Here is a 26,455-nt window from a genome sequence, read left to right on the forward strand (position 1 = left end):
TTCATTCAGGTATAACACTATACTCTCTGGAAGACACTTTTTAAAGTCTTCCAGCAACATCAGTTCACACAATGAATCATAATCACTGGCTTTTGACACTGGCAGGGATAGCTCAGTAGGTAGAGTGGTGGCCCCATGATCGGAAGGTCGGGGGTTCGACTCCACTGAACGGCTACCCTGAGGTACCCCTGAGCAAGGTACCGTCCCTACACACTGCTCCCCGGGCGCTGCACAGGTGGCTGCCCACTGCTTCACTGGGTGAATGGGTTAAATGCAGAGGAACTATTTCCCTATGGGGACTAGCACATTACATTACATTACATTACATTACAGAGCACCACTTGTCAAAGAGGATACCTTTTTCCTTGGCAAACTCCACATACGTTTTTGGAGGGACGTTTCCTCTGTAGCCGAAATTTCTGCCTGTATGCTTCTGGAACCAATTCATATGCTTGCAACACAGCTGATTTAACACAAGAATACTCCAAACTGTCTTTTAAGGGAAGCGCAGCTACCACCTCTTGGGCTTTTCCAGTTAGTTTACACTGTAATAAAAGGGGCCAGATCTCACTAGGCCACTGCAAAGCACCAGCAATGTGCTCAAATGCTGCAAAATAAGAATCCACCTCAGCCTCTTTAAAAGCAGGCACTAAAGTAATGCACTTACTAATATCAAAAGGAGAAGCGGACGAGGAGGTGGAACCGGAATTGTCAGCAGAGACAGATGAGGCTTGAGACTGAGCCTCCAGCTCAAGCTTTCACAGCCTAACGGCTTTATCTGCCTCTATCTCCAGCAGAGATGAGTAATCTGATTACTTTTTTCAGGTAATGAGTAAAGTTTTTTTTTTTTTTTTGGCCTGTCCCGTTTGGTTCTTTTGCCATCAGAATTGTTGTCTAAAGGCAAAGAAAGATGCCCAACGGATTTACTTTACCAAATTGACCATCCCAGCCTTGCCGTAATGGTCCATTTGATTCACCTTTTATTGTTTATTTTATTTTCACTTACTGAATACGGGACAGACTTGACTGGAGGAAAGAAGGGGAGAAAGAAAGAGGGAAAGAGAAACAGCTGAGAAGAGGGACGGGGGAGAAGGGCAAAAGACAAAAACCAACAGAACGGGCAGAGAAAAAAAATGCATATATCAATCACCTGGATCACCTGCTGAGAAAGAAAAAAGAAAGCAAGCAGAAGAGAATAAGAGTAATAGAATAAACAACATCACAATGATATATGGGAATATGACAGTAAATACTAAATATTAAACATTATTGTGCAGCACATAAGATCAACAGAACACAGTGTGCTTTGAGGTAGGGGCCAAAAAGGGTGTAGTTTGTGGGTGTGATCACCCGTGTGTACACCTGTGAGCATGGACGCGCTTGTTTTTTGTTTTTTTAAAAGGTTCCTTCATGTAATAATCTGCTAGAGGGTGTGGGGGGGCCACAGCCCCGTCCTCCAGGGCATGAAGCAGGTATGGAGGAGATCAAAACTCCAGACATCCAGAGGCCCCCAGAACACAAGAGACCAAGGAAGACCAACAGAGGGGCAGCTGCGCCACTGTCCCGGAAAGAGCTGAGGAGAGTCCCAGATAAGGGCTCACTCAGCAGCCGCGGAGCAGAAGCCAGGGGGAGTTGCAGTGACGCGCCCGTGAGCTCCGCCGGCAGCCAGCTGTGCCTGAGTGACCGAGCCCCAGGCCGAGAGGCCGGGGGCACCCCACCTCCGAAGTGGCCCGAGCGAGCCCCAGGCTCCAGGCCCCGATAAGCGGCCGCCAAGGAGTGAGCCGGTGTGTACCTGGACGCCCATCCCCAGACACAAAGAACCACCAACGCACCGATGTCTGAGGGGGTCCGCCACTGGCAGGGGAAGTGGTGGTAGGGGGAGATAGGCCTCCAAACCTTGGAGGGCCTGAGATGTCCCCAGAGAGGTGGCGCCTGACACCCAACCTGACATATAGACACAGACATACAGGCACACACAGATACAAACATCCATTCCCACCCTCATGCTCTCATATGCACTTACTCCACACTCAACCAACGTGGAGACAGACATAAAGAGACGTTGTACACACGATCACACTCCCCAAGCGTACTCTACAAACCGGGTCTAGGTGCCCCCGCCCCTGGAGGGGGGAACTGCACCCAGACCCAGGTGGTGTTTCCCTTTTCCCTGCGGTGGGGGGAGGCAGACCGCCCCGACTCCGCAGCAGCAGGAAGGCTCCACACTCCAGACCGCAGTCGGACGGCCAACTCCTCCTCCTAGTCCTAGCCCCCCTGCTCCAGCAGGTCGCAGAGAACGGGGGTGAGAGAAGACTCCAAACCTCCCTCCACCCGCTCATTGTAATGTTGATGCATGTGTGTTCTAAGGTGCATTTAAAACCCAGGAGGGCATGGAGCTACCTGCCAGAGAGCAGCAGGTAAGCGCATGGTCCCTCCTGCTAGCCCTCAATGTCTACGTGTATTTAAAATTGAGAGGTGGGCAACGATGCCAGGGGTGGGGTGTACACCCTGATGGTACTTTGGACTCCGTGTATCGTGCCCACCCCCAAGATCCTATATGTATGTGTAATGAGAGTGTGAGTAATGTGAATGTCTAAGTTGTGGGATAAAATTGAGGCAGAGGCAGCCAGAAGGGGACGGGGGGGGGGGGGGGGGGGGGGGGTAGCCTCCTCTGCACCCTGGTGACATACCCCTACTCCAAGGCCCTGCATGTGTGGGTGGTTGTGGTGGAGCGGGAAGAGGGAGGCAGCTGGAGATGGGGAGCGAAGGAAGGGAGGGGCAAGTGACCCCTCCCTGGGGCCAGCTCCCCCGCTGACCCCAGTAGGCACCCCCGTACTCCACGACCCGCCAGGGAAAGGGGGCCCAGGCCCATCCAGACCGGGCCCAGTGCAGCAGCGCCGCCCGGCCCCACAGAGCCCGGGACAGTCCACCCAACCCCACCACAGAGAAAACTGCACCCACCCCACCATCCACTCATCTTCCAGACTACATAAGACAATAAACACACAGGCTGAGATCTTCCTCCACCTCTCCTGTATCTCCCCCTCCTGCAGAGGGAGCTCCTGAGGAGAGGAAAGCTCCTGCAAGATGTGACAATCTCCCCCACCAGTTGAAGAGCCCCCCAGGTGGCTCGACGCACCGGCGGCACCCTGCTCCAGGGCTGGGCCCCCATGCACCCACCCGCCCACAACCCCGGCAACACACCAACCAGGACCCAAGCCCCCGAGGCCCGGTCCGGGTCCCAGCCCAGAGACGGAGCGCCCCCAGAACCTCACGCCCATCCCGGACCCACCCAGGGCCAGCCAGGCTACCAGGTCAGTAACCTACGTCCGTCAGCACAGACCCTCCCCTAGCCCCGCTGCACGCAGCCACGAGGAAACAGTCACCGGAGAGCCAACAGAGCCCCTAACCGGACATGACCGCTACCCCGGGTTGAGCCCCCCAAGGAAGATGCCTCCGGGGAACCCCCCGACGCCCTAAGCCTGTCCCTACCCCCACACCAATCACAACAGTGAAGGCGGGACCAAACTATGACCCCCCACCCCCACTAGGTGATGGAGCTGATCAAAGGAGCCCAGAGCAATTGATCTGATGTGGTGGCAGAGGCTGTATCAAGACTAATGTAATCTAATAGATAATTTCTATATTGGTTAGAATTAAGATTATTTTTATTTTTCCAGTTCATGAGGACTGTTTTCTTGGCTATGCATAGGGCAGTGAAAACCATATGGGCTATATTCTTTTCTGAAGTGACATTATCTAAGCTGCCCAACAAACACACTAAGGGGGAAGTTGGAATGTTACATTTCAGACACTTCGATAAGTCGTAATGAGTAAAGTAAGGGATTACTATTGCAAAAACGGTAATTAGATTACCGTTACTTTCCCGTAGGAACGCTGCGTTACTGCGTTACTAAAACCGTGATTTTTTGCGAGAATGTCTCATGACAGTGACGTAAGCGAGTGCGCCGTTAGTGACAACAGCTGTGTGCAGATCAACAGTGCATCATATATCGAGTGCGGGAGAGAGTATGAGCGTGCAGCGTTTAAAGCGTGGAAGTACTGACCTTACTTTGAGTTTGATTCCATAAAAAGTGACAAAAACATTAGTGTCCGCTGTGCGTGGGAAGAAAACTTCTTTTTACAGCGAAAAACCCCTAAACTTCCAAGCAAGCAGCGGGAGTGCGCTACCACGTAATGGGAAACTCACAGAGAAACTCGCGGATTCTTCCACTGACCGCTGCACACCTGCACCAGAGCACACCTCCGCCTACCCCACTCCTGCTTTACAGGTGAAAATAGAGCAACAGGACCGCTGAGTCTTTGACTTTATTTATTTTCTGCTGTGTTTTACTTGCATCTATTTGAAAGAGTGAGTGTAAACACACACAAAAAAATATTTTATGTGCTGGAATGTGCAGAAAATAAGTTTAAATGTTAAACAAATTTCTTTGAGTCAGAGAATGTTGCATATAATTAAATTTTTGCTTGATGCATAAAGTTAAAACCTATAAAACAAGTTTTAAAAAGAGACTTTTCCATTTGATTACATTTTGTATGATGGATTATGCAGAAAAAGTAGAACTGGGCTGAAAGATCTATCGCTTTATCACCTATTCAGGTTGTAAATCGTGTTTCTAAAAAGTAACTAAGTAACTAAGTAATTAATTACTTTTGAAAGTAAGTAATCAGTAAAGTAACGGGATTACTTTTTTGGGGGAGTAATCGGTAATAATAATAATCAAAGTGTTTTTATTGAGTTTTCAGAAAGCATACCATTCATACAGAAAAGCTCGAACTCAAGTCCTACCACACAGTGTAAGACAAAACTATACCCAGACAGAGGAAGGAAAAAAAAAAAAAAAGGGGGGGGGGGGGGGGGGGGGAGTTGCCAGTTATGGAGTGGATGGAAACTCATCTTCAAAATAGGAAATGAAAGGCTGCCAGACCCTAAAGAATTTCTTGGTGTTGCCCTGTATAGTAAATCTGAGATGTTCTAATTTGAGGTGTGCCATCACCACCTCCACCCAGCGTTTATGGGATGGCGGTGTTGCCTTTATCCAGTTAAATAGAATCAATCTCCTAGCCAGCAATGAGGCGAATGCTATTGCCTTCCTCTGAGAGGCTGTTAGTTGAGTTTCCCTCGGTGCCACACCAAAGATGGCTGTCAGAGGCATTGGTTCCATATCTTTATTATAAATGAATGAGAATGTTCTAAAGATGTTAGCCCAAAAGTCTTTCAGCCTGGAACAAGACCAGAACATGTGGCATAAGTTGGCTGGCACCTGTTTACATCTGGGGCAGGTCGGATCGGCCCCCTGGTACATTCTTGCCAGTTTCTCCCGTGACAAGTGGAGTCTGTGTAACACCTTGAACTGTATCAATCCGTGTCTCACACATATAGAAGCAGAGTGTACTAGATCTACAGCCCCCCCCCCCCAGTCAACCTCTGAAATGTCCAGCTCCAATTCTTCCTCCCATTTCCATCTTACATTGTCCAGGGAGGGGGAAGCCACATTCTGAATATGTGTATATAGCGTGGAGATTGTCCCTTTAGCAGGCGGATCTGTGTCCATCAACTCGTCTATCCATCCGCTTTGTGGAAGCTCGAGGGAGGGGCTGAATGACTTTTTCACAAAGTCCCGAACCTGGAAATATCTAAAGTAATTAGTCTTGGAGGAGATTCCATAGTCCTTTTCCAGTTGAGCAGCAGACATAAAAGTACCATTTTTAAAAAGATGTTTGACACATTCCACCCCAGCTCTATGCCATTCCCTAAAGGCTGTTCCCCCGAGGGCTGGGGGAAACAATTGATTTCCATAGATGGGAGAGAACAGGAGGGCGGTTCTGTTTTTAAAATGTGATCTGAATTGAGTCCAAATTTTCAGAGAATTAGATACCACCGGGTTGTTTGTGTAAAGATGTTTGCTCAAGGGTAGAGGAGCGCAGACCAGGGAGCGCAGGGACACTGGACTAGAGACATACCTTTCCATATGAACCCATATTGGGGTTTCATCCTCATCTAACTCTTTGACCCAAAATAACAACTTATGTATATTAGCAGCAAAATAATAGTGCATATAGTTCGGCAGAGCCAGGCCTCCCTCTTCTTTCTGTCTCTCAAGAAACTCCCTTCTTATCCTGGGGACAGTTTTTTTTCCAAATAAAGGCAGACGTACATTTGTTCAATTCCTTAAAAAATGATTTAGGAATGAAAATCGGTATCGTCTGAAATAAATAGAGGAGCCGCGGCAGTATATTCATTTTAACAGAATTTACCTTCCCTGCTAATGATAAGGGGAGCAATGCCCACCTTTCCATATCTAATTTCGCTTTGTCCAGTGCAACTTTAAAGTTATAGTCCAGTAAATCTTTATACTTACTAGTTACATTAACACCTAAATATGTGAATCTATCCTTATGTATTGCAAAGGGATAGGCCCGGAAAGAAAGTTTCCTCGCCTGTTTATTAATGGGGAAAAGAACACTTTTGTCTAAATTAATTTTATAGCCCGACGCCCTCCCAAAATCTTTGATAATACCGAGGGCCACCGGGATACTAGTGGCAGGGTTTGACAGGAAAAGGAGGAGATCGTCAGCATATAAGGACAGCCTATGGTTTTGTGTCCCCCTTTGTATCCCTACCAATTCAGCAGCCTGTCTCAGCATCATTGCAAGGGGTTCAATTGCCACATCAAAGAGCAGGGGTGACAAAGGGCACCCCTGCCTTGTTCCCCGGAATAGAGAGAAGGGTTCAGATATGATATTATTCGTTCTCACCATAGCCTGGGGGCTCGAATAAATTATTTTAATCCACGAGCAAAATGTTGGACCAAAGCCGAATCTCTCGAGGGCCATAAATAGATAGTAATACTCTATTCTATCAAAGGCTTTGTGGGCATCTAAGGATATCACAATCTCTGGCATAATGTTATCTCCAGCAGTATATACTACATTGAACAGACAGCGGAGATTGCTGGAGAGTTGTCTACCTGCAACAAACCCTGTCTGATCAGGATGTATTATCTTACTTATAACAAGCTCAATTCTAGCTGCCAGTACTTTGGTCAGTATTTTATAATCACATCCAAGTAAACTTACTGGGCGATATGACTCACATTTAAGTGGGTCCTTATTCTTCTTAAGGAGTACAGAGATCAAGGCCTGTGACATTGTTTGGGGCAGAGCTTTTTTATCAAGAACTTCCTTAAATACTCTGCAAAGTAAGGGAATCAGTGCGGGAGCAAATGTTCTATAAAACTCACTTGGGTACCCATCAGGGCCCGGCGCTTTTCTTGTCTTCATACCCCGAATTGCTTTGTCTATCTCCATGACAGATATGGGTCCCTCTAACCTATCTCTATCTGCTGCCTCTAGTGGTGTTAGAGTAATCGGTAATTAGTTACTGATTACTTTTTTCAAGTAACTTGACCAACACTGATCTCCAGCCTTCTTATTTCGAGCTGAACCCGCCTGTTCTGGGCCTTCTCCTCAGCCTCCAATTGTAGACGTGCCAGCCGCACCTTCCTTCCTTCCTCTCAGAAAGGATTTTATCTTCAGGTTGAAGATTGTTTTGTTCTAGTTATAATTAGTTGATACTGTTATAATAACCACCGTTATCTGTTTACGTTGACTCTGAATTCTGACTCCTTCTTCGAATCCTGTTATTTATTTATTTATTTATTTATTTATTTATTTGCAAAGTATACATTACCCTCTCATCCCTTAGACCTAGAATGATTGAGTCTGGAAACTTTGTGGCACCATCATCTGTGAAGAGAACCACCAGTGGCAGATCTCCCAGTTCTGACGTTATCAGTGAAATGCTAAAGCCGCTTGGCTGTAAGCACAGGCTCCACTAGTTAATCTCAGGCAACCCTCATGGAGCATGTTTGGTCAGAAACATGCATGTCTAGTGGTGCTCCTATTCTTCCTTGCATAAAGCAGCAAATAATGGTCCTACTGCTGGGTTGAAAACCTGGACAGTCTGAGGGGCAAGTTCACAGTGCTGGGTGAACTGAAACATAATATCCCAGAGGTGTTTTGTTGGCTGTAGGTCAGGTATTAATTCCTTCATTATCCAGAAGCTACCTGCATACTCTTGCCGCAGGCATTGATGTGTAACAGGAGGACCCTCTGCAGCACTGATGTGTCTGACAATGGGTCCAAGGATTTAATCCAGACACCTAATGGCAGTCAGGGTGCCATTGTTCAGCATTTATAGGTCTGTGCATGCCTCCATAAATATGTCCCCCTAAATTGCATAACATTGTCCATGACTTCTCCAGACCCTTTGATCTTCTGTGACATGGCGAACAATGAAAAGCACAGGGCGCCAGTGGACTTGGGCTCTCAGACCACCCTCATGAAGTTTGTTTCTGATTGTTCAGTGACTTTCACAAGCAAGAAATCAGATTACTTTGACACTCTGGTGTATCACAAAAACACATGCCTCAGACCAGAAAGCTGGAATGTAAATTGAGTCTTACTAACCTTCACATGACCCGGAAAACTAGTTTGCTTCTCATAAACAAACAAAGCATGTCTTGCTTGGAGGAGGGCCTGGTGTAGACCCAGGACACACCGGCTTACTGCTTACCGACTGGTCATGGATCAGCAATTGACCAAAAATGATTGCATCAGTCAATGAGTTTAATCAGTTATATTAACCCCCCCCCCAAAAAAAACCAAAAAACAAAAACAAACATAGATGTGTCATTGCATATGCTCTGTAGTTTGCATTGTAAAGGTATTTTGCTATAAAATGGTCAATGTAATTCAACAGAGGACCAATTAGTTGGCTGATGGGATGAACATAAGACTCTTAAAGTACACAGGTTTTTGCTTTCCTTTTTAAAACAAAAAAAACATACAATATCTGTATATATTATCTTTAATTTCAATGTTTAGTCTAGTCTTTAGCTGGAGGCTGAAACAGAACCTTTTTTGTCTGATTGGCTAACTTAACAACCCTTTCATACTCTCTCTCTCTCTCTCTCTCTCTCTCTCTCTCTCTCGCTCTCTCTCTCTCTCTCTCTCTCTCTCTCACACACACACACACACACACACACACACACACACACACACACACACACACACACAATTGCAGGGCTAGCAGATTAGGGTTCATAGAAAAGGGAAGAGTAAAAGGCAGGTTCAGAGTGGCGGCTGCGGTAGCGAAGAGTGATGTCATTGATCATGTGCTTTCTTCTAATGTGAGGTGGTGGAGTAGAGTCACTTTCTAACAATCTTCGGTGGCACCAGTTTATCACCATCTCCCTAACCAAAAAACCTGGAGACAGCGAGACGGTCAGACAGGAAAAAAGGCAGTCACAGATGCAGACATGAAGACAAGGAGACACATACCCAGTGACCTCTGGCTGACCACACTCCCGCTGACCAATGGGACTACCAAACCAAACTTGCTGGTGGTGTTTTCACTGACATGGATTCGGTAGAGTCCAGTTTTCAGAGGATGTATAAAAATCAGCTGGATTGTGGATATACTAACAGATTGATGGACAAAAGTGTGTTTGCACATTTTAAGATTTTTCATAGTCTTAAAGCGTGAGAATGAATGAGAGTTTTACCTCATCTCTGTTTGTGACCTGGTATGTGACAGGAGACCAGACACAGGGAAATTCTCTGAAACACAAAAACACATTTATCCTCCATTCACGGCATAGACAGATTAGATCCAGATCACCTACATTAATAGTTAATCTGCCACAGGCCAGGCCATTAAGATTCCAGAGCCTGTGTTTAAACATGTATTGAACTGTGTGAGTAGTATAACACTTTGTCTTTGAGCTGGCCTGAGTGTGTTGATCACTCTACAGTGGGGCAAAAAAGTATTTAGTCAGCCACCGATTGTGCAAGTTCCCCCACCTAAAATGATGACAGAGGTCAGTAATTTGCACCAGAGGTACACTTCAACTGTGAGAGACAGAATGTGAAAAAAAAATCCATGAATCCACATGGTAGGATTTGTAAAGAATTTATTCGTAAATCAGGGTGGAAAATAAGTATTTGGTCACCTCAAACAAGGAAAATCTCTGGCTCTCACAGACCTGTAACGTCTTCTGTAAGAAGCTTTTCTGTCCCCCACTCGTTACCTGTATGAATGGCACCTGTTTGAACTCATCATCTGTATAAAAGACAGCTGTCCACAGCCTCAAACAGTCAGACTCCAAACTCCGCCATGGCCAAGACCAAAGAGCTTTCGAAGGACACCAGGAAAAGTATTGTAGACCTGCACCAGACTGGGAAGAGTGAATCTACAATAGGCAAGCAGCTTGGTGTGAAAAAATCAACTGTGGGAGCAATCATCAGAAAATGGAAGACATACAAGACCACTGATAATCTCCCTCGATCTGGGGCTCCACGCAAGATCTCATCCCGTGGGGTCAAAATGATCATGAGAACGGTGAGCAAAGATCCCAGAACCACACGGGGGGACCTGGTGAATGACCTGCAGAGAGCTGGGACCAAAGTAACAAAGGTCACCATCAGTAACACACTACAACGGCAGGGAATCAAATCCCGCAGTGCCAGACGTGTTCCGCTGCTGAAGCCAGTGCATGTCCAGGCCCGTCTGAAGTTTGCCAGAGAGCACATGGATGATACAGCAGAGGATTGGGAGAATGTCATGTGGTCAGATGAAACCAAAGTAGAACTTTTTGGTATAAACTCAACTCGTCGTGTTTGGAGGAAGAAGAATACTGAGTTGCATCCCAAGAACACCATACCTACTGTGAAGCATGGGGGTGGAAACATCATGCTATGGGGCTGTTTTTCTGCCAAGGGGACAGGACGACTGATCCGTGTTAAGGACAGAATGAATGGGGCCATGTATCGTGAGATTTTGAGCCAAAACCTCCTTCCATCAGTGAGAACTTTGAAGATGAAACGAGGCTGGGTCTTCCAACATGACAATGATCCAAAACACACCGCCCGGGCAACAAAGGAGTGGCTCCGTAAGAAGCATTTGAAAGTCCTGGAGTGGCCTAGCCAGTCTCCAGACCTCAACCCCATAGAAAATCTGTGGCGGGAGTTGAAAGTCTGTGTTGCTCGGCGACAGCCCCAAAACATCACTGCTCTCGAGAAGATCTGCATGGAGGAATGGGCCAAAATACCAGCTACTGTGTGTGCAAACCTGGTAAAGACCTATAGTAAACGTTTGACCTCTGTTATTGCCAACAAAGGTTATGTTACAAAGTATTGAGTTGTATTTTTGTTATTGACCAAATACTTATTTTCCACCCTGATTTACGGATAAATTCTTTACAAATCCTACCATGTGGATTCATGGATTTTTTTTTTTTCACATTCTGTCTCTCACAGTTGAAGTGTACCTCTGGTGCAAATTACTGACCTCTGTCATCATTTTAGGTGGGGGAACTTGCACAATCGGTGGCTGACTAAATACTTTTTTGCCCCACTGTATGTGTCTCAGTCTCTTCAGCAAACTCTTCTGAATTTAAGACATCTCTCACTGGTAGTCTCTTTGTCTATGTGATCTGTAATGTCACCATGGACTTTAAATTTGCACAGAGCAAGCATGAACTTCTGTTTTCAGAAAAATGAATCATAGTTACCAATGTCCTCGAACCGTTCGACCCAGACTATCATCAAGTTGCATTCAGGGCTGTTACATGGCATCATTGCTGGATAACTCTGCACAGACATGAAAGATCAAGAGACAAGTAAGAAACGAGTATGTAAGATACAAATTAGAGGAACAAGGAAAAAAGTCTTTTATTTTGAAAGTCCATACATTGGATTTAGAGTGATGTGGTAGGTTGAGTGGTGACTCAGCAGGTGGGAACAACACCTCTGAACTCTTTGACGAGCCATCTAGTTCAAAGAAAACAAAATGAGTCAAATAAAATGTATTCATACAAAATTTAGAAATTACTCACAACCTTATATGGTGACATGCATTCTTAAAATCATAGTAAATGTTAGATTTCACACTATTATGTTTTAGCAGAAATATTCAATATTTAATGTAAATATTAATTCAAAAGTTTCACTTATGAGTGATTTTCTGTTTTATTGACACTCAGATTTGAAGATTGGGCGAGTCATAGGTGAAGCTCTTTCTTGTTCCCAACCAGATCACATCAGGTTTAGCCATGTTTCAGTGTTTCATGTTCTTTGAATCATCTTATTTTTAACAACTTTGCTTAATTACAGGAGTGTTGATTTGAATACATAAAACCAAAAACCAAAATGAAGACATAAAACTTGCATCTCAAACACTAACATGCTTCCTCAAGTCACACACCACACAAACCCTCTGGGTCAGAAGTTTGGATTAAGTGTTTCACTAATGTACATTATGTGTTACCATGACTGTGTAGCAGTGATGGGACAATGAAGGTGAGCTCTGTCAGACTGTCTGTGAACATCAGGATGAACCGCTTCCCGTCAAACACACTCCCTCCGCTGTCACCCAGCACAGAAGAAAATTCTGGTAGAAAGAAAATAACCAATCTGCATCAGCAAGAAAAGCCTTAAGAGTGTTCTGTGAATGGCCCAATCAGCAACACATACCGGATCTGCTAGTGCTGACCCTGCCCACCTGTCCCACCTCCACCGGCCAACCAAGAGATGACAGGAAGTCAAGGAAGTGTGAATGGACATTGCAGGCCGACTCCACATTCTTCAGGATCTATACACAAACAGATAATAAAATTAACACAACAAGAGCAACATTTTCAAAAAACATTACAACAATTCGCAAATAATTGTATCTAGATCTGACAGTGTGTCATTGTCCACACAAAATGACACTGAAAGAGAAGAAAACAACTTTAACCGATCTAAAACTATATACAAAATATATTTAATTGAAACAAACGTTGAACACAGTCAGCTGCTCATTTAAAACTCTATTTAGGTTGCCTCAGCCTCTGTCCTCTGTCCTGCTCCCATGTAGAAGATAAAGGTGGAATCGTAGATTCTTGATGGCTGCTGGTCCAAATTTCTCAGGCTGTCAAAGAAACCAGGAAGAGATGAGTCGAGCACCACAAGCGGAGCTGGAACACCACTGATACCTGGATCCTACAGAGAGAGACACTGTTAGGTTTTGTAATGTTGATTGTCATTTATGCTTAGAAATATTTAACCATATATGCTTAGAGGTGTATAATCAATTGTGTAGTGATAGGATGTGTGATCTTTAGCAGGCTGCGAAGGCTTGGTGTGCATCCTGGGAGCATGGGAAGAGGTCGTACCTTGTTTTATTGTTTTATGGCAGGATAAACGTGGCTGTATCTGTTTTAGGCTAAGTGCCTTTTGTTCAGATGAACTGTTGGACTTCCTGACCAGCAGGTTTAGGGAAGTCATTTATGGGGTCACACTCTGACCCCACACACACACACACACACACACACACACACACACACACACACACACACACACACACACACACACACACACACACACAAGGTACTCTTTGTTTGTATGTAGACGTCATATGTTAATGACCCTATGCATATTCATGTAACCACAATAAAAGGAGTGCTATGGGGAACCTGGCTGAGAGTCTGACGGGGGTCAAGTGGTGGATGTCGTTCCACCCTCATGCATGAGTAACACGAAGAACTTTGCCTACTTGGTGTTCAATGCTTTTTGCTGTGTAATTATATTGTCTTCAACTTTCCAGCGAATAGGTTCAAGCTACAAACCTATCAGATACACAGATAAGCACACTTACACGTGTAAATACAATCAGGTACATAAGTGTTTGGACAGTGACGACATTTTGCCAATTATGCTTCTGTATACCACCACCTGATTTTAAATCAAACAATTAACATGGTATTGAAGTGCAGACATTCAGCTTTAAAAGTATTCAGTTCAAAAGTATTACATCAACTGTTTAGCAATTACAGCCATTTTTATACATCATATCATCAGAGGCTCAAAAGTAACTTTACTTAAGTTACATTTTATTTATATAGTGCCAAATTGCAACAACAGTTGCCTCAAGACGCTTTATATTGTAAGGTAAAGGCCCACAGTAAGGCAGTGAAGACCCCAACAACCAGGCGACCACCTATGAGCACCTCTTTACCTTTACACTCTCAGGTGTCAGCAGGCCCAAGTGGGACAGGAACAGTCTTGCCGCCTGGAAATGGGTGACAGGTGGAGGAGGTTTACAGGTCATCGGGACAGCCGAACGACTGCTCGCTTGTGGTCGAGCCTCGACTTGCTGCTGTCTCTTTAAAGCTGTTCGCAGATGTTCTAGTTGCTGCTGCACCTGGCCAGTAAAAGGTTACACCTGGAATTACACTGTAATTACAACTGTCACACCTAACCAGTTCAATGTACTCAGGAAATAGTTTCAGTAATTGGCTTAACTATACCTAACAACCACAATCATCAGTCCAGATTTTCTCAGTCTCTATATGACTGCATCATCATATAAAGTAACCATTCAATCAATGTGTTTAGAAGAACATACCAAGTTTTAAGGAGAGAAAAAATTAATTACTGAGGAGCTGCCCGAGTCATAAACAGTCATCTACAGTGGGGCAAAAAAGTATTTAGTCAGCCACCGATTGTGCAAGTTCCCCCACTTAAAATGATGACAGAGGTCAGTAATTTGCACCAGAGGTACACTTCAACTGTGAGAGACAGAACGTGAAAAAAAATCCATGAATTCACATGGTAGGATTTGTAAAGAATTTATTTGTAAATTAGGGTGGAAAATAAGTATTTGGTCACCTCAAACAAGGAAAATCTCTGGCTCTCACAGACCTGTAACGTCTTCTGTAAGACGCTTTTCTGTCCCCCACTCGTTACCTGTATGAATGGCACCTGTTTGAACTCATCATCTGTATAAAAGACACCTGTCCACAGCCTCAAACAGTCAGACTCCAAACTCCGCCATGGCCAAGACCAAAGAGCTTTCGAAGGACACCAGGAAAAGTATTGTAGACCTGCACCAGACTGGGAAGAGTGAATCTACAATAGGCAAGCAGCTTGGTGTGAAAAAAATCAACTGTGGGAGCAATCATCAGAAAATGGAAGACATACAAGACCACTGATAATCTCCCTCGATCTGGGGCTCCACGCAAGATCTCATCCCGTGGGGTCAAAATGATCATGAGAACGGTGGGCAAAGATCCCAGAACCACACGGGGGGACCTGGTGAATGACCTGCAGAGAGCTGGGACCAGAGTAACAAAGGTCACCATCAGTAACACACTACAACGGCAGGGAATCAAATCCCGCAGTGCCAGACGTGTTCCGCTGCTGAAGCCAGTGCATGTCCAGGCCCGTCTGAAGTTTGCCAGAGAGCACATGGATGATACAGCAGAGGATTGGGAGAATGTCATGTGGTCAGATGAAACCAAAGTAGAACTTTTTGGTATAAACTCAACTCGTCGTGTTTGGAGGAAGAAGAATACTGAGTTGCATCCCAAGAACACCATACCTACTGTGAAGCATGGGGGTGGAAACATCATGCTATGGGGCTGTTTTTCTGCCAAGGGGACAGGACGACTGATCCGTGTTAAGGACAGAATGAATGGGGCCATGTATCGTGAGATTTTGAGCCAAAACCTCCTTCCATCAGTGAGAGCTTTGAAGATGAAACGAGGCTGGGTCTTCCAACATGACAATGATCCAAAACACACCGCCCGGGCAACAAAGGAGTGGCTCCGTAAGAAGCATTTGAAAGTCCTGGAGTGGCCTAGCCAGTCTCCAGACCTCAACCCCATAGAAAATCTGTGGCGGGAGTTGAAAGTCCGTGTTGCTCGGCGACAGCCCCAAAACATCACTGCTCTCGAGAAGATCTGCATGGAGGAATGGGCCAAAATACCAGCTACTGTGTGTGCAAACCTGGTAAAGACCTATAGTAAACGTTTGACCTCTGTTATTGCCAACAAAGGTTATGTTACAAAGTATTGAGTTGTATTTTTGTTATTGACCAAATACTTATTTTCCACCCTGATTTACGAATGAATTCTTTACAAATCCTACCATGTGGATTCATGGGTTTTTTTTCCACATTCTGTCTCTCACAGTTGAAGTGTACCTCTGGTGCAAATTACTGACCTCTGTCATCATTTTAGGTGGGGGAACTTGCACAATCGGTGGCTGACTAAATACTTTTTTGCCCCACTGTATAACTGATAATTCGTTTTAAAGCAGGAGCATATACCAATATACTGGGTTTCATCCAACTTGGTTCTTACCTCCTCAGTAATGGTCTCATGCAGAGCTGGAATACTATGATCTGCTTTAACTGATGGAACTGTATCAAAACTTTCAGAAAGCAGCTGCTGTTTGATAACAGTTTGTATTCTGGCATCTTCCTGGGCCATGCTGTGCTGTTCTGGTATCAGGGGTTCCTGAAAACAATCATCAGGTAAGAGAGAGAAGAAATGACTGACCTAACCTGAAAAAAGTACTACAAAATATGACTTCACAAACTAATGGAAGACATCTAAGTGGTTGCGCACATCTTTTGTATAATCTATTGTAAGCTATGATAAAGTCCTCTGAAGGAATGCACAACATATACTGAATCATACTGCATCAGCTTGGAAGTGGCCACCTGTGTGTCAGCTTGTCCCTCGTGAGGCTTTGGACAAAGCTCTAGACTCCAGGTGTGGCGTCCTGACGCTCCCCTGGTCACCATGATGAGTGATGGATACTGTGCTGCATTCACCATTGAAAAGCAAAAACACAATCGAAACTATCAACGGGCAACTTTGAACCTCCCAAAGATTAGTTTTATGTGGAACAGTAGAAGCTGAAATCTAAAATATCTATTAAATATTACAGTATGTGTCGAGTACTGCCTGCGTTCCTGTTGTGCCAGGATCAGTGTGAGTATGTGATGTGATAAGCCTGTGAATGCTGGAAAGATTAAAGGTTTCTACTGTGACTCTAGCAATACCAGACACATGTGGCAGGGGATTCAGGCAGTAACAGATTATAAGGCTGTGTGACAACAACACCTTCTTAATGAACATTCTTAATGAGCACCCCTGTAATAAAAGCCATCCTTCACGTTGATGAGAAAGTAGTAAATCTCACCGTGGCTGTAAAAACCTGAGGAGAATGAAAATAAAGAAGGCAGCAGGCTGCAACAACATTTTGAGACAGGTACCAGAATGTTGTTTGTCAGCTCAGCATTCAAAACGACCATCTCCCACAGCCACTTACACCCTCATCAACAGACTGCAGTCAGTGGGGAGTAGGTAACAGGATCTCCATCTTTCTGTTCCATGACTGTATCTTTAGGGCAGTTCAGTTTCATGTCTGGAATGATGCATGTACACTGGTTTTCTGCTGCTATTGTTGCTGTGCAATATATTTATTTCCTGTACAGTTTTCCTTAATAATGTAAATAGAAAAACATTAGCTTCTATTCTTTTGTGTACACATCCCAGATTCCTTTTTATCAGTTTCACAATTAGTTGTATCAGGACTCACCCTGTTCACGTCCCAGTGTTTGCTCCAAAAAGGCTAGGATCATGGAGCTTTCCACCACAAAATATCTGAACTTCTCAAGACTGCTGTCACTCTGACAGGAAGAACGAACCAGAACATCCTCATTGAGGATACCACTGACGAAAGGGAATGCCTCTGAAACCTGCATAACACTGAGACAAATACAGACCACATCCTTAAAGCTAGAGATGCCCCAGTCTGATAGTTGGATAGGATGTTTGGTGGTAACAAACCAAGCTACAGCTCATCCATTCAGTATGTTTACCATGGAGCAGGTCAGCAGTTGTACGCTATGTTGCCAAAGGTTTTTGCTCATCTGCCTTCACACGCATGTGAACCTGAGTGACATGCCATGTCGGCACACCCTTTGCTTCGTCTGGAAAGTTTTCCATAAGGTTTAGAAGTGTGTTTATGGGAATTTTTGACCATTTTTCCAGATGCACATTTGCGAGGTAAGACACTGTTAATTGACAAGCTTGGCTTGTAGTTTCTCCTCCAATTCGTCCAAAAGGTGTTCTGTTGTGTTAAGGTCAGGACTCTGTGGGTAGGGTCTTGACATTACAATGTAAAGAACCTTGAGGAAACTGTTGTTCTGATTTGGTGCTATATAAATAGTATTTAATTGATTGTATAGAGCACTGGTGCACAAAGGAATTAGAGGAAACCAACAGCAAAGTACAGTGGTTTTGAGATATTTCACTATAGTTACACAGGGCTTTTCTTTTGATAGTTTGCAGTAACTTTAATTTGACTACAAACCCTGATGACTAAAAGGCTGTAAAGATGACAATGCTCTTTCTTTCTGTGTCATTTCATCTCAAATCAAATCACCTCTTTCTGTGATTTCTGTGAAATTTTAGCTTCACATATTAAAATACTTCTCTTGATATTTTTTTATTTTTAAAGAGGCCCATTCACCTACTTTTAGGGAGACAATGTTTTAACATGAATATCTTAAAACATTTAAGGTTAAAAGCCAAAAAGTTTGGACCAATGCACTAATTAAATCTCTTAGCATGGCCGATTTGAAATACAAAAAACAAACAAAAAAAGAGGCAGTACTGTAAAGTCCCACATTGCAATAAAAAATAGAATGTGAGTTCTGTAAAAAAAAACAAAAAACAAAGAAACAACCCCCCCCCCCCCTCCTTTTTGTACCGAAATAATTTGTACAAATGATTTTTAAAAAAGGATTAATTAGCACATTTCATAGTTTTGCAAGACCAAGTTTGGCCACATTTCCGTGATCAGTTGTTCAATACAGCACCCTACACCCTACCCCTAACCCCCTAATACTAACACTAATACCATGGCACAACCAAGCATGGATCAGGGTATATAAATAAAACTGAATTGAACTCAATATGACTGAACTTGTAGTAAAATAATGCATTGTTGCCAGCTTCATGAACATTATTTGACTCATTTGTCTCCATTGCATCTGTGTCATGTGTGTGAAGAGCAATAAAAGGAGATTCACTCAGACTGAAAGTATAGCCAGGATCAGAAAGCTTTCTACGATGAAATGTTTAAACAATAACTGCTTTTGACAGTCTTATACCACATATACCACACCTTTGATGAACAGTAACACATTTTTGAAATGACATAAATCCTCGAAGCAATTCATGTCAAAATTCTGTTTTTGTTCCTGTTGCTTGTTAAGAAGCAACCAAAATGCATGATATAAACTAAGTCAGATCTTATATGCAAAACGATTGGTTTCTATAATCTCTACAATCTTAATGTTATTGTTACTGTGATGCTCACCAGCTAAGTGTGGCCTCAGCTGCCTCCTTCACCCTCAGAGAGGCTGGGTTTTGGTCTTTCTCCTCTTTACATCTCACTTTTTGTTCCTGTCTAGACTTACTGCCTGAAATCCCGAGTTCCACGATCTCCAGGACCTCCAACAAACACTCCTGAATAAAGTCAAATAAAACACACACTAAATAAAGCGCATGGATGTTCACCTGCTGGTCAGTCATCTGGCAGTTAGATATCTCATTGATACATAGTGATTAGTTGGTCTGGTCAGTTACCTTATGGCCAAGCAGTGTGGGATGTTGCGTTAACCAGACATTGAGACACTGGAAGGCAGCAACAATGATGGAGTGCAGATCTCTGGAGTGAAGAGGAGGAGGACGACTGCACTGAAAAACAATGTAGGTGCAGACTGAACTGACTACTCGCATCCTCTCTGACTCCTCCACTCGCACTTCCACCTGCAGGGGGATAGGTACAGGATCATAGTGGAAGACTGCCAATACTAAGTTTCCCTGTATAATTTTGAGAGATCAAGAGCTTCACATGTCAAGGATGCCTGTAATAATTTGGTTCAGTATAAATAACATGGATTTAAATGTAAGGTTTTCTTGTTGGCTATGTTATTTACCAAGTTTGAAAAATTAGACTTTTATAAATGTCTGGGTTTTGTATTAAAACAAACCATTAGAATCTTGAATCAGATTAGAAGTTTTTTGGAACTGCCAGACACATCTGTACAGACACCAATATGTTTTAATCATGATTTTATGCCCCCTTGGCAAGATAAGACTTATCATGACTGGAGAGAAAAGGGTTTAGTGTCTATTAAGGATATGTATATTGATGATACATTTTCTTCATTTGGTCAACTAAAAGGGAAATATAATCTGCCACATTCACACTTTTATAGATATCTGCAGGTCAGTCATTACATCCAATCCAAGTTTAAAGATTTTGCAACTCTACCGTCGGAGCACGGGATCTACGAAATACTCAAGAGCCAACCTGATTCCAGACAGCTTATCACAAAAATTGTACAGTTACTTGGTGACTCTATTGTAGTGCATACCGTTGGGATCAGGCAGGCTTGGGAAAAAGAATTGGGGATGAATGTGCCTGACTCTATGTGGAGTAAGTGTCTGTCTAAAATCCATTCCTTCTCCATAAACAGCCGACACCAATTAATTCAATTTAAAATCCTCCACCGGTTACACTATTCTAAGGTCAGACTGCACAAGATTTCTCCTTCTATCTCCCCAATGTGTAACAGGTGTAGACGGGCAGAAGGTACATTGTTCCATTACTTTTGGTCTTGTCCCTCATTAACAGAGTTTTGGTTTAAAATATTTGACTGGTACTCCAAGGCATATATGAAACCTCTACAGCCTGAACCTGAACTCGTAATTTTTGGATGTTCTCCAACGTCAGAGCTACTCCCGGTTAAAGTGCAGGGGCCACTGGAACTAGGTTTGATTGTTGCCAAGAGATTAATCCTGAGGGAATGGAAGTCCCCCACTCCTCCTTCCTTTCAGTTGTGGGTAACAGACACGATGTCCATAATACAGATGGAACCCCTTTTTGGAACACTTTGCAAGAGCCAGATTGGGCTAAACTCTGTAAACGCTCATCAACTTCAGCTTTTTGTATTCTTCTTGTATTGTGAAGTGCAAGTTTGTTTGCATTAAGTGTTTTTTCTGTATGCATCTGAGCCTGTCTGTGGTTGTCTTTGTTTGTTCTGCGTTTGTTTTTGTTTTATATTTTGAAAATTTAAAATAAAATTGTCAAAAAAAAGTACGGTTTTCTTGATCTCGCTGAGTGTGTGTGTGTGTGTGTGTGTCTCCACCTTGGCCAATCCTCCCAGTACTTCCAGGGCAGACAGACAAACTGCTGAATCATTCCTCCACTGAGACGTCAGACGCTGAGTGAGCAAACGTAGAGATTGAACCCACAAAACTGCCACTGCATCTGATTGGACGCACATTACTGCAGTTAGATTCTTCAGATATGAGGGATTGATAATATAAAACAAATTTAACTGAACTGATTTGTAATTACTCGATCCTCTGGTCCATCGGTTTGAACTGGTCTGACTTGCTCCCAAAGCCTGTTTGAGTTTACTGGTCCCAGTAAGCAGGGGCTCAGTTTCCTGAAAGCAAAAGCAAAAAACTGTTTTTGTCTCATAAAATGAAGGCAAATGTAAGTACATATCCCTCAATATCAGTAAACTCACTTGTTGAGTTCGTCCTGCGGGCTCTAACACAGCTGAATCCTGAATCAGATTCAACATGGCCGCTATACAAACACCAGATCAGAAGTGATTACAATGGAAAAATCTTTCACATCAAACACTCAGATATGAACTTCTGTTAACTGGCTCAAAAACTGACCCCAGGACCAATAATTGGAAAAGAATCAGTAACTAACCCAGGAGGAGCTGTATGTTACAGGTGTCTGCCTCTGTCTGCAGAGCTCCAATCAGGACACTGATAAGGCGTGGCTTCAGCAACAGGAGGGTACTTGTTGCAGCATCAGCGCTTAACTTCCTATCCTGTAACTCCTAAGCAGCAAAGTGAACACTACTGCTACAGTGATCCGGCTCATCTCTGCTCAGGCAAGGGTACGTTTTTAAGCAAGTGCATGATAAGTTACCTCTAACTGGACTGATCCAAAGTGCATAGGGATGGGCAGCAGGGAAAGCAGGACTAGGATGGAGGCTCGCCTTAAATCCACCGGAGTGACAAAATTCTTAAACTTCAGTAGCTCTCTGAGTGAGAGAGAGTATGAGAGAAGCCTTTAGTTTAGTAATATTTACCGTCGTTGAGATTCAGGTGAACAACAAAATCCAACAGCCCGAAATCCTGGTAGGTAATAGCATCTATCAGCATCCATGAGCTCATGACTCAGCCTCCAATCAACTTGCCAAATTCCATAGATGAATTTTACCAATTGCCAATTCCAATTTTAAGTTGTTCTGGGCTGAAAGATGCTTTACAACCCATTCTTCCTCCGTTTCATTCTGTCTGGCTGAGTTAACGTCTAACATTACTAATGTCAGCTTTATTCTGCTATTTAAAAAAACTCAAATAAACTTTTCTCATTGAACAATTACAGTATTTGCAGTACTTGCACCTGTCAAGCAGCACATTTTCCAGAGCTGAGATAAAGGGAGGTAGCAGTATGTTGACTCCTCTTAGGTCACAGCAGAACAGAGAGGTGGAGTTCAGCAGAATGGAGGCCGGAACAGGGGAACTGGCCTTCTCTGACACTTGAAGACCCTGTACCAAAACCAGGTAGAACCTTGCAGAATAAGAGATGGAGAACCATAATCATTACACTGCTCAAAGATGGGTGGATAGCTCTGAACAGGTGAACAGACAGGTACCTGGACAGGTAGACAGACAGAATTTCCTCTGCCGTCTTCCTGCAGCTGAAGATCCTGCAAAGTGTCCCACAAGCCTCAGCTCGACCTGCCGCCCATCCATTTGACATCACAGCAACATCACCCTGCCCAGCTAGAGAAGACAGTTCAGTAAGTAAGATATGGAAGCACAGCAAGAGTACACAAGGAATACAAGAACTACTGTACTGTGCCTACTATGTGTACGTGTAGTATATGTTTTGCGTAAACAATACTGCAGAGACAAACCAGAGTCTCTGCTGATTAGTGCAGCATCAAACAGCCAGCAACCAAACAGATGTAGAAGGTGGTCCACATTACACCTGAGGGGTGAGGGAGAGGGTCTGAGAGATGAACAAAACAGGGAGGAGAAGGAAGGAAGCTGGGAGAAAGATTTCCAATGGCATGATGGAATCTGAAAGAAAGGAACAAGCAATAAGTTAAAGAGATCAAGAAGTGCTACATGACAAATGAAAAAGAAGTACTGTGGTACCGTGGGAGTCTTGGTGGTTGTCTTGGAAAAATTTGCTGCTGTCACTTGTCTGTTGTATGGAGGGGAGGAACTGGTTGAGGAAGGGGAGCTTGGCATGCTCAGTACATTCACTGGAGTGGGTGGTGCACTGCCAGAACGAGGCCGGGAGATACCTGAGAAAAAAAAGGAATAGCAGCACCATTTCGCTGATATTTACAAAAAGAAAAAAAAGTGTGCAAGTGGCTTTAATCTTCTCTCATTGGTGTATCAGAGTTGTAAGTGGGGATTTGGAAAGGTCAGAGTTTCACTTGTGAACAAAATAGACTAATTCAATTTGACAAAGACTTTAAGGAAGACAATAGCAGCCCATCAAGTGGTAGCACTGTTGAGGAGAGAAAAGAATATGTCTTTATATGTAATATGTAATATTTCAGGAAGCCTGATGGCCACAAGCTTTTTAGCTTGTTTTCCAAGTAATATCCATTCATCCTGTTATTATCTTGTGCTTATCCAAAGTTGGGTCGTGGGCGCAGCAATGATCCTTCCAGAAGTCCTGCAATGGTGAAAATCTGCTCCACTGTTTCGTGCCCAGAGCAAAATCTGGTCAGTGCCTCATTTCAGCACCATCGAATAAACTTCCTCCAGAAGGCTGAGAATGGTAATAACCCAATAATTGGAGCAAACCCCCACCCCATCAACATATTTTGTAAGTGCAAACCATCACCCTGATCTGTCACTCTACAGTGAAACTGAACTGAACTGAAGTCAGTGGTTATCTGTGGAGCTTACCATAGGAGGGCAGACGGTCTCTGAACGGGCTTTTGGTCACAGAAATACCTAGAAGGAAAAAAGAAAAAGAATTACCAAGCTGAAATAGTTAAACCAAAGCATTGATGCCAATTTGGCCTAACAAAACATACATAAATAAACAATAAAACAATAATAATAATAATAATGATAAAATCTCTAGAATATTTATACATTGTTGATCTAATAAAGGTTTGGGTCGGGTTGTACTTCATGGTGCTAAACTAAATTAAGTGAAATTAAGCATGGACCAGAGTTGGGTATGATGCGTTACAAAGTAACACATTACTGTAATCACATTGCATTTTTAAGTAACACAGTAATGTAACATGTCACTGCCATTATTCAGTAATTACAATGATCAATTACAATATCAAGAGAATTACAATTATCTTGTTACTTGCATTACAAAAGGTTCTTCATTTATTTCCATGACCAGCTCACAGAAAGAAAATAAAAACATCAAACATACATGCTTTGTCATTCATGGGCACCTGTGCTACATTCAGCTGATTTCAGTTTGTCTGTAGAACAAAAACGATACCAAAACGCTTTATCGAGTCCACCAGGAACTGAGCGGTGCTCCAAGTGGCAAAGGAGTACCAGTCAAGAGCAAGGACGGCCGCCTCTTAACAACGGCGGAGGAACAAGACCGACGATGGGTCCAACATTTCGAGGAAATCCTGAATCAACTGGCGCCCATGTTGATGATACCCATAGACGCCTTCTGCCCCCTGGATAACCTTCCAGTTAACGTTTATCCAATTACTGTTGCGGAGACAAAAGCCATGATTCAGTCAATGAAGGCTGGCCGGGTCCCGGGGTTGGACGAGATTTCGGTTGAAAAATGGCGGTGACCTTATAGTCGAACAACTTATGGCCCTGCTCAATCACTGCTGGGAGACAGTTCTGAAAGATTGGAGGAAGGATGTCATCGTGAAACTGCCGAAGAAGGGTGATCTTGCTAATTGTAACAACTGGCGTGGGATAACTCTCCTTTCTGTTCCAGGAAAGGTTCTGTGCTCCGTGCTTGTCACGGTTGACGCTGGCCAACCGTGGGGATGTGAGGAAGGAGGACCCAGGCATGGAGATCTGAATATAAGCAGTGCGTTTATTTACAGTGAATGGAAAAATAACAATAATTCCTCAGTGCATTCCCGACTCCCGTGTCATGTCCTCTTCCCAGTGCTAGTGTTCCTTGTCTCCGCTCCTCAGTGTCTGAGCACCCCGTGCTTGCTGCCCTCTTGTCTCCACGCTTCTTGTGAAGTCACGCAATGATCCAGTGTCGGAGGGAGCTCCATCGCACTCTTAAGTAGCTCCTCCGACGAGGCTTGATCAGCTGTGTGATGGTCTCCAGGTGTGGCCAACCACCTGGCAGGGCCACACCCACCAGGCCTGAAGGTGCCTCAGAAACTCCAGCATCCACACACACACACACACACACACACACACACACACACACACACACACACACACACACACACACACACACACACACACATATACCTGCAAGAAGGGAGAATGAGGGACAGCACACCAAAAGTACACATGTCCATAATTGCTTAGGGACCCTGGTGCGCTCAGACCCAGGACACTGACAGTGCTACTCTGACGTAGGGCTGCTCGATTATGGCAAAAATGATAATCACGATTATTTTCACTGAAATTGAGATCACGATTATTTGACGATATTTATTTCGTCCGCCAGAGCTTATATTATTTTTTTACATGCTGTAGTGCCATTTGTGGGAGCATTTCACGTTGCTATACATCAATACAACTGTTATAGCCCATATTTTTAAAATGTGTATGCATTAAGTCCATAGTAACTACATTAATTGCAAAAAAGTGCAATAAACTACAAAAAAAAATTGAAAATCGTTTTTGTTTTGTTTTTTTACATATATTTCTACTTGGAGAAATTTAAGAGGTTTATCCCTCAAAACTTTAAATACAAAAAAGTTGCAAAAAATAGTTTACAACAACAGGAAATTTATTTTGAGTGTCTTCATAGTTTTATTTTTGGAGATACAGCAATTTTTATATACTGCAGGAAAAACAAAAAAACAATCCTATGATGCAAATTTGCAAAGAATGTGCATGTGCATCAAAATAAACTATTTCCAGCAGTGCAATTCGAGTTCTAAGGCCTACAAGTAAAAAAACTACATTTTCCGCGAAAATGACGTCACTTGCGATAGTTCGCGTTGACGTCTTTTTCAATGTGGGAAGTGTTATGAACAGCTGATCGGATCGGCAAAGCGTGTTTCTGGAATATTATGTTTTTGTTCCTGCAAGCGCTTTTTATGCAATTTTTGCAAAGCTATATGTGGAAGGAAACCGTGACCGAGGACAAGCTGATGGCATAAGAAGTACGTACAACTCCTCTGGTTTCATATGGAAAAAAATTTATTGTGCTAGCTTAGCGGTTCAGGTTCTACAGGGATTTAAAAATAGTTATACAAAACGAGCATGCTGCTCTGACCGGCTTTAAAGGGTTAAGAATAACAATGTATTGAATAATGACTTTAAAAAATAAT

The 26,455-nt window shown here is 43.5% G+C and overlaps 1 protein-coding gene across 3 annotated transcripts in view; it reads right to left on the reverse strand.

Moving 5' to 3' along the window:
- Positions 1–8,680: 8,680 nt before the first annotated feature.
- Positions 8,681–26,455, reverse strand: part of LOC146667426 (ral GTPase-activating protein subunit beta-like) — a 34,389-nt gene continuing 16,614 nt past the window's right edge. The window contains exons 10-33 of one of the 3 annotated variants that reach the window (XM_085409114.1): positions 23,898–23,945; positions 23,130–23,281; positions 22,886–23,051; positions 22,622–22,751; positions 22,369–22,536; positions 21,889–22,003; positions 21,664–21,796; positions 21,470–21,531; positions 21,295–21,385; positions 21,083–21,204; positions 19,515–19,697; positions 19,246–19,394; positions 17,458–17,627; positions 16,574–16,677; positions 16,212–16,367; positions 14,084–14,269; positions 12,910–13,068; positions 12,559–12,676; positions 12,353–12,475; positions 11,777–11,856; positions 11,598–11,676; positions 9,591–9,645; positions 9,367–9,440; positions 8,681–9,292 (exon numbers count right to left, since the gene is read on the reverse strand). In XM_085409114.1, the coding sequence (XP_085265240.1) occupies positions 9,120–9,292; positions 9,367–9,440; positions 9,591–9,645; positions 11,598–11,676; positions 11,777–11,856; positions 12,353–12,475; positions 12,559–12,676; positions 12,910–13,068; positions 14,084–14,269; positions 16,212–16,367; positions 16,574–16,677; positions 17,458–17,627; positions 19,246–19,394; positions 19,515–19,697; positions 21,083–21,204; positions 21,295–21,385; positions 21,470–21,531; positions 21,664–21,796; positions 21,889–22,003; positions 22,369–22,536; positions 22,622–22,751; positions 22,886–23,051; positions 23,130–23,281; positions 23,898–23,945 (2,996 nt within the window). In that variant the 3' untranslated portion in view covers positions 8,681–9,119. Of the gene's footprint in view, positions 9,293–9,366; positions 9,507–9,590; positions 9,646–11,597; positions 11,677–11,776; positions 11,857–12,352; positions 12,476–12,558; positions 12,677–12,865; positions 13,069–14,083; positions 14,270–16,211; positions 16,368–16,573; positions 16,678–17,457; positions 17,628–19,245; positions 19,395–19,514; positions 19,698–21,082; positions 21,205–21,294; positions 21,386–21,469; positions 21,532–21,663; positions 21,797–21,888; positions 22,004–22,368; positions 22,537–22,621; positions 22,752–22,885; positions 23,052–23,129; positions 23,282–23,897; positions 23,946–26,455 lie in introns of those variants that run through there. The other 2 variants (XM_085409113.1, XM_085409115.1) reach the window with 2 other exon arrangements.

This window comes from Rhamphochromis longiceps, linkage group LG6 (assembly GCF_057381845.1).
Source record: "Rhamphochromis longiceps isolate RC_006_pf linkage group LG6, R_longiceps_female_GT1.1, whole genome shotgun sequence".
Lineage (NCBI taxonomy): Eukaryota > Metazoa > Chordata > Actinopteri > Cichliformes > Cichlidae > Rhamphochromis > Rhamphochromis longiceps.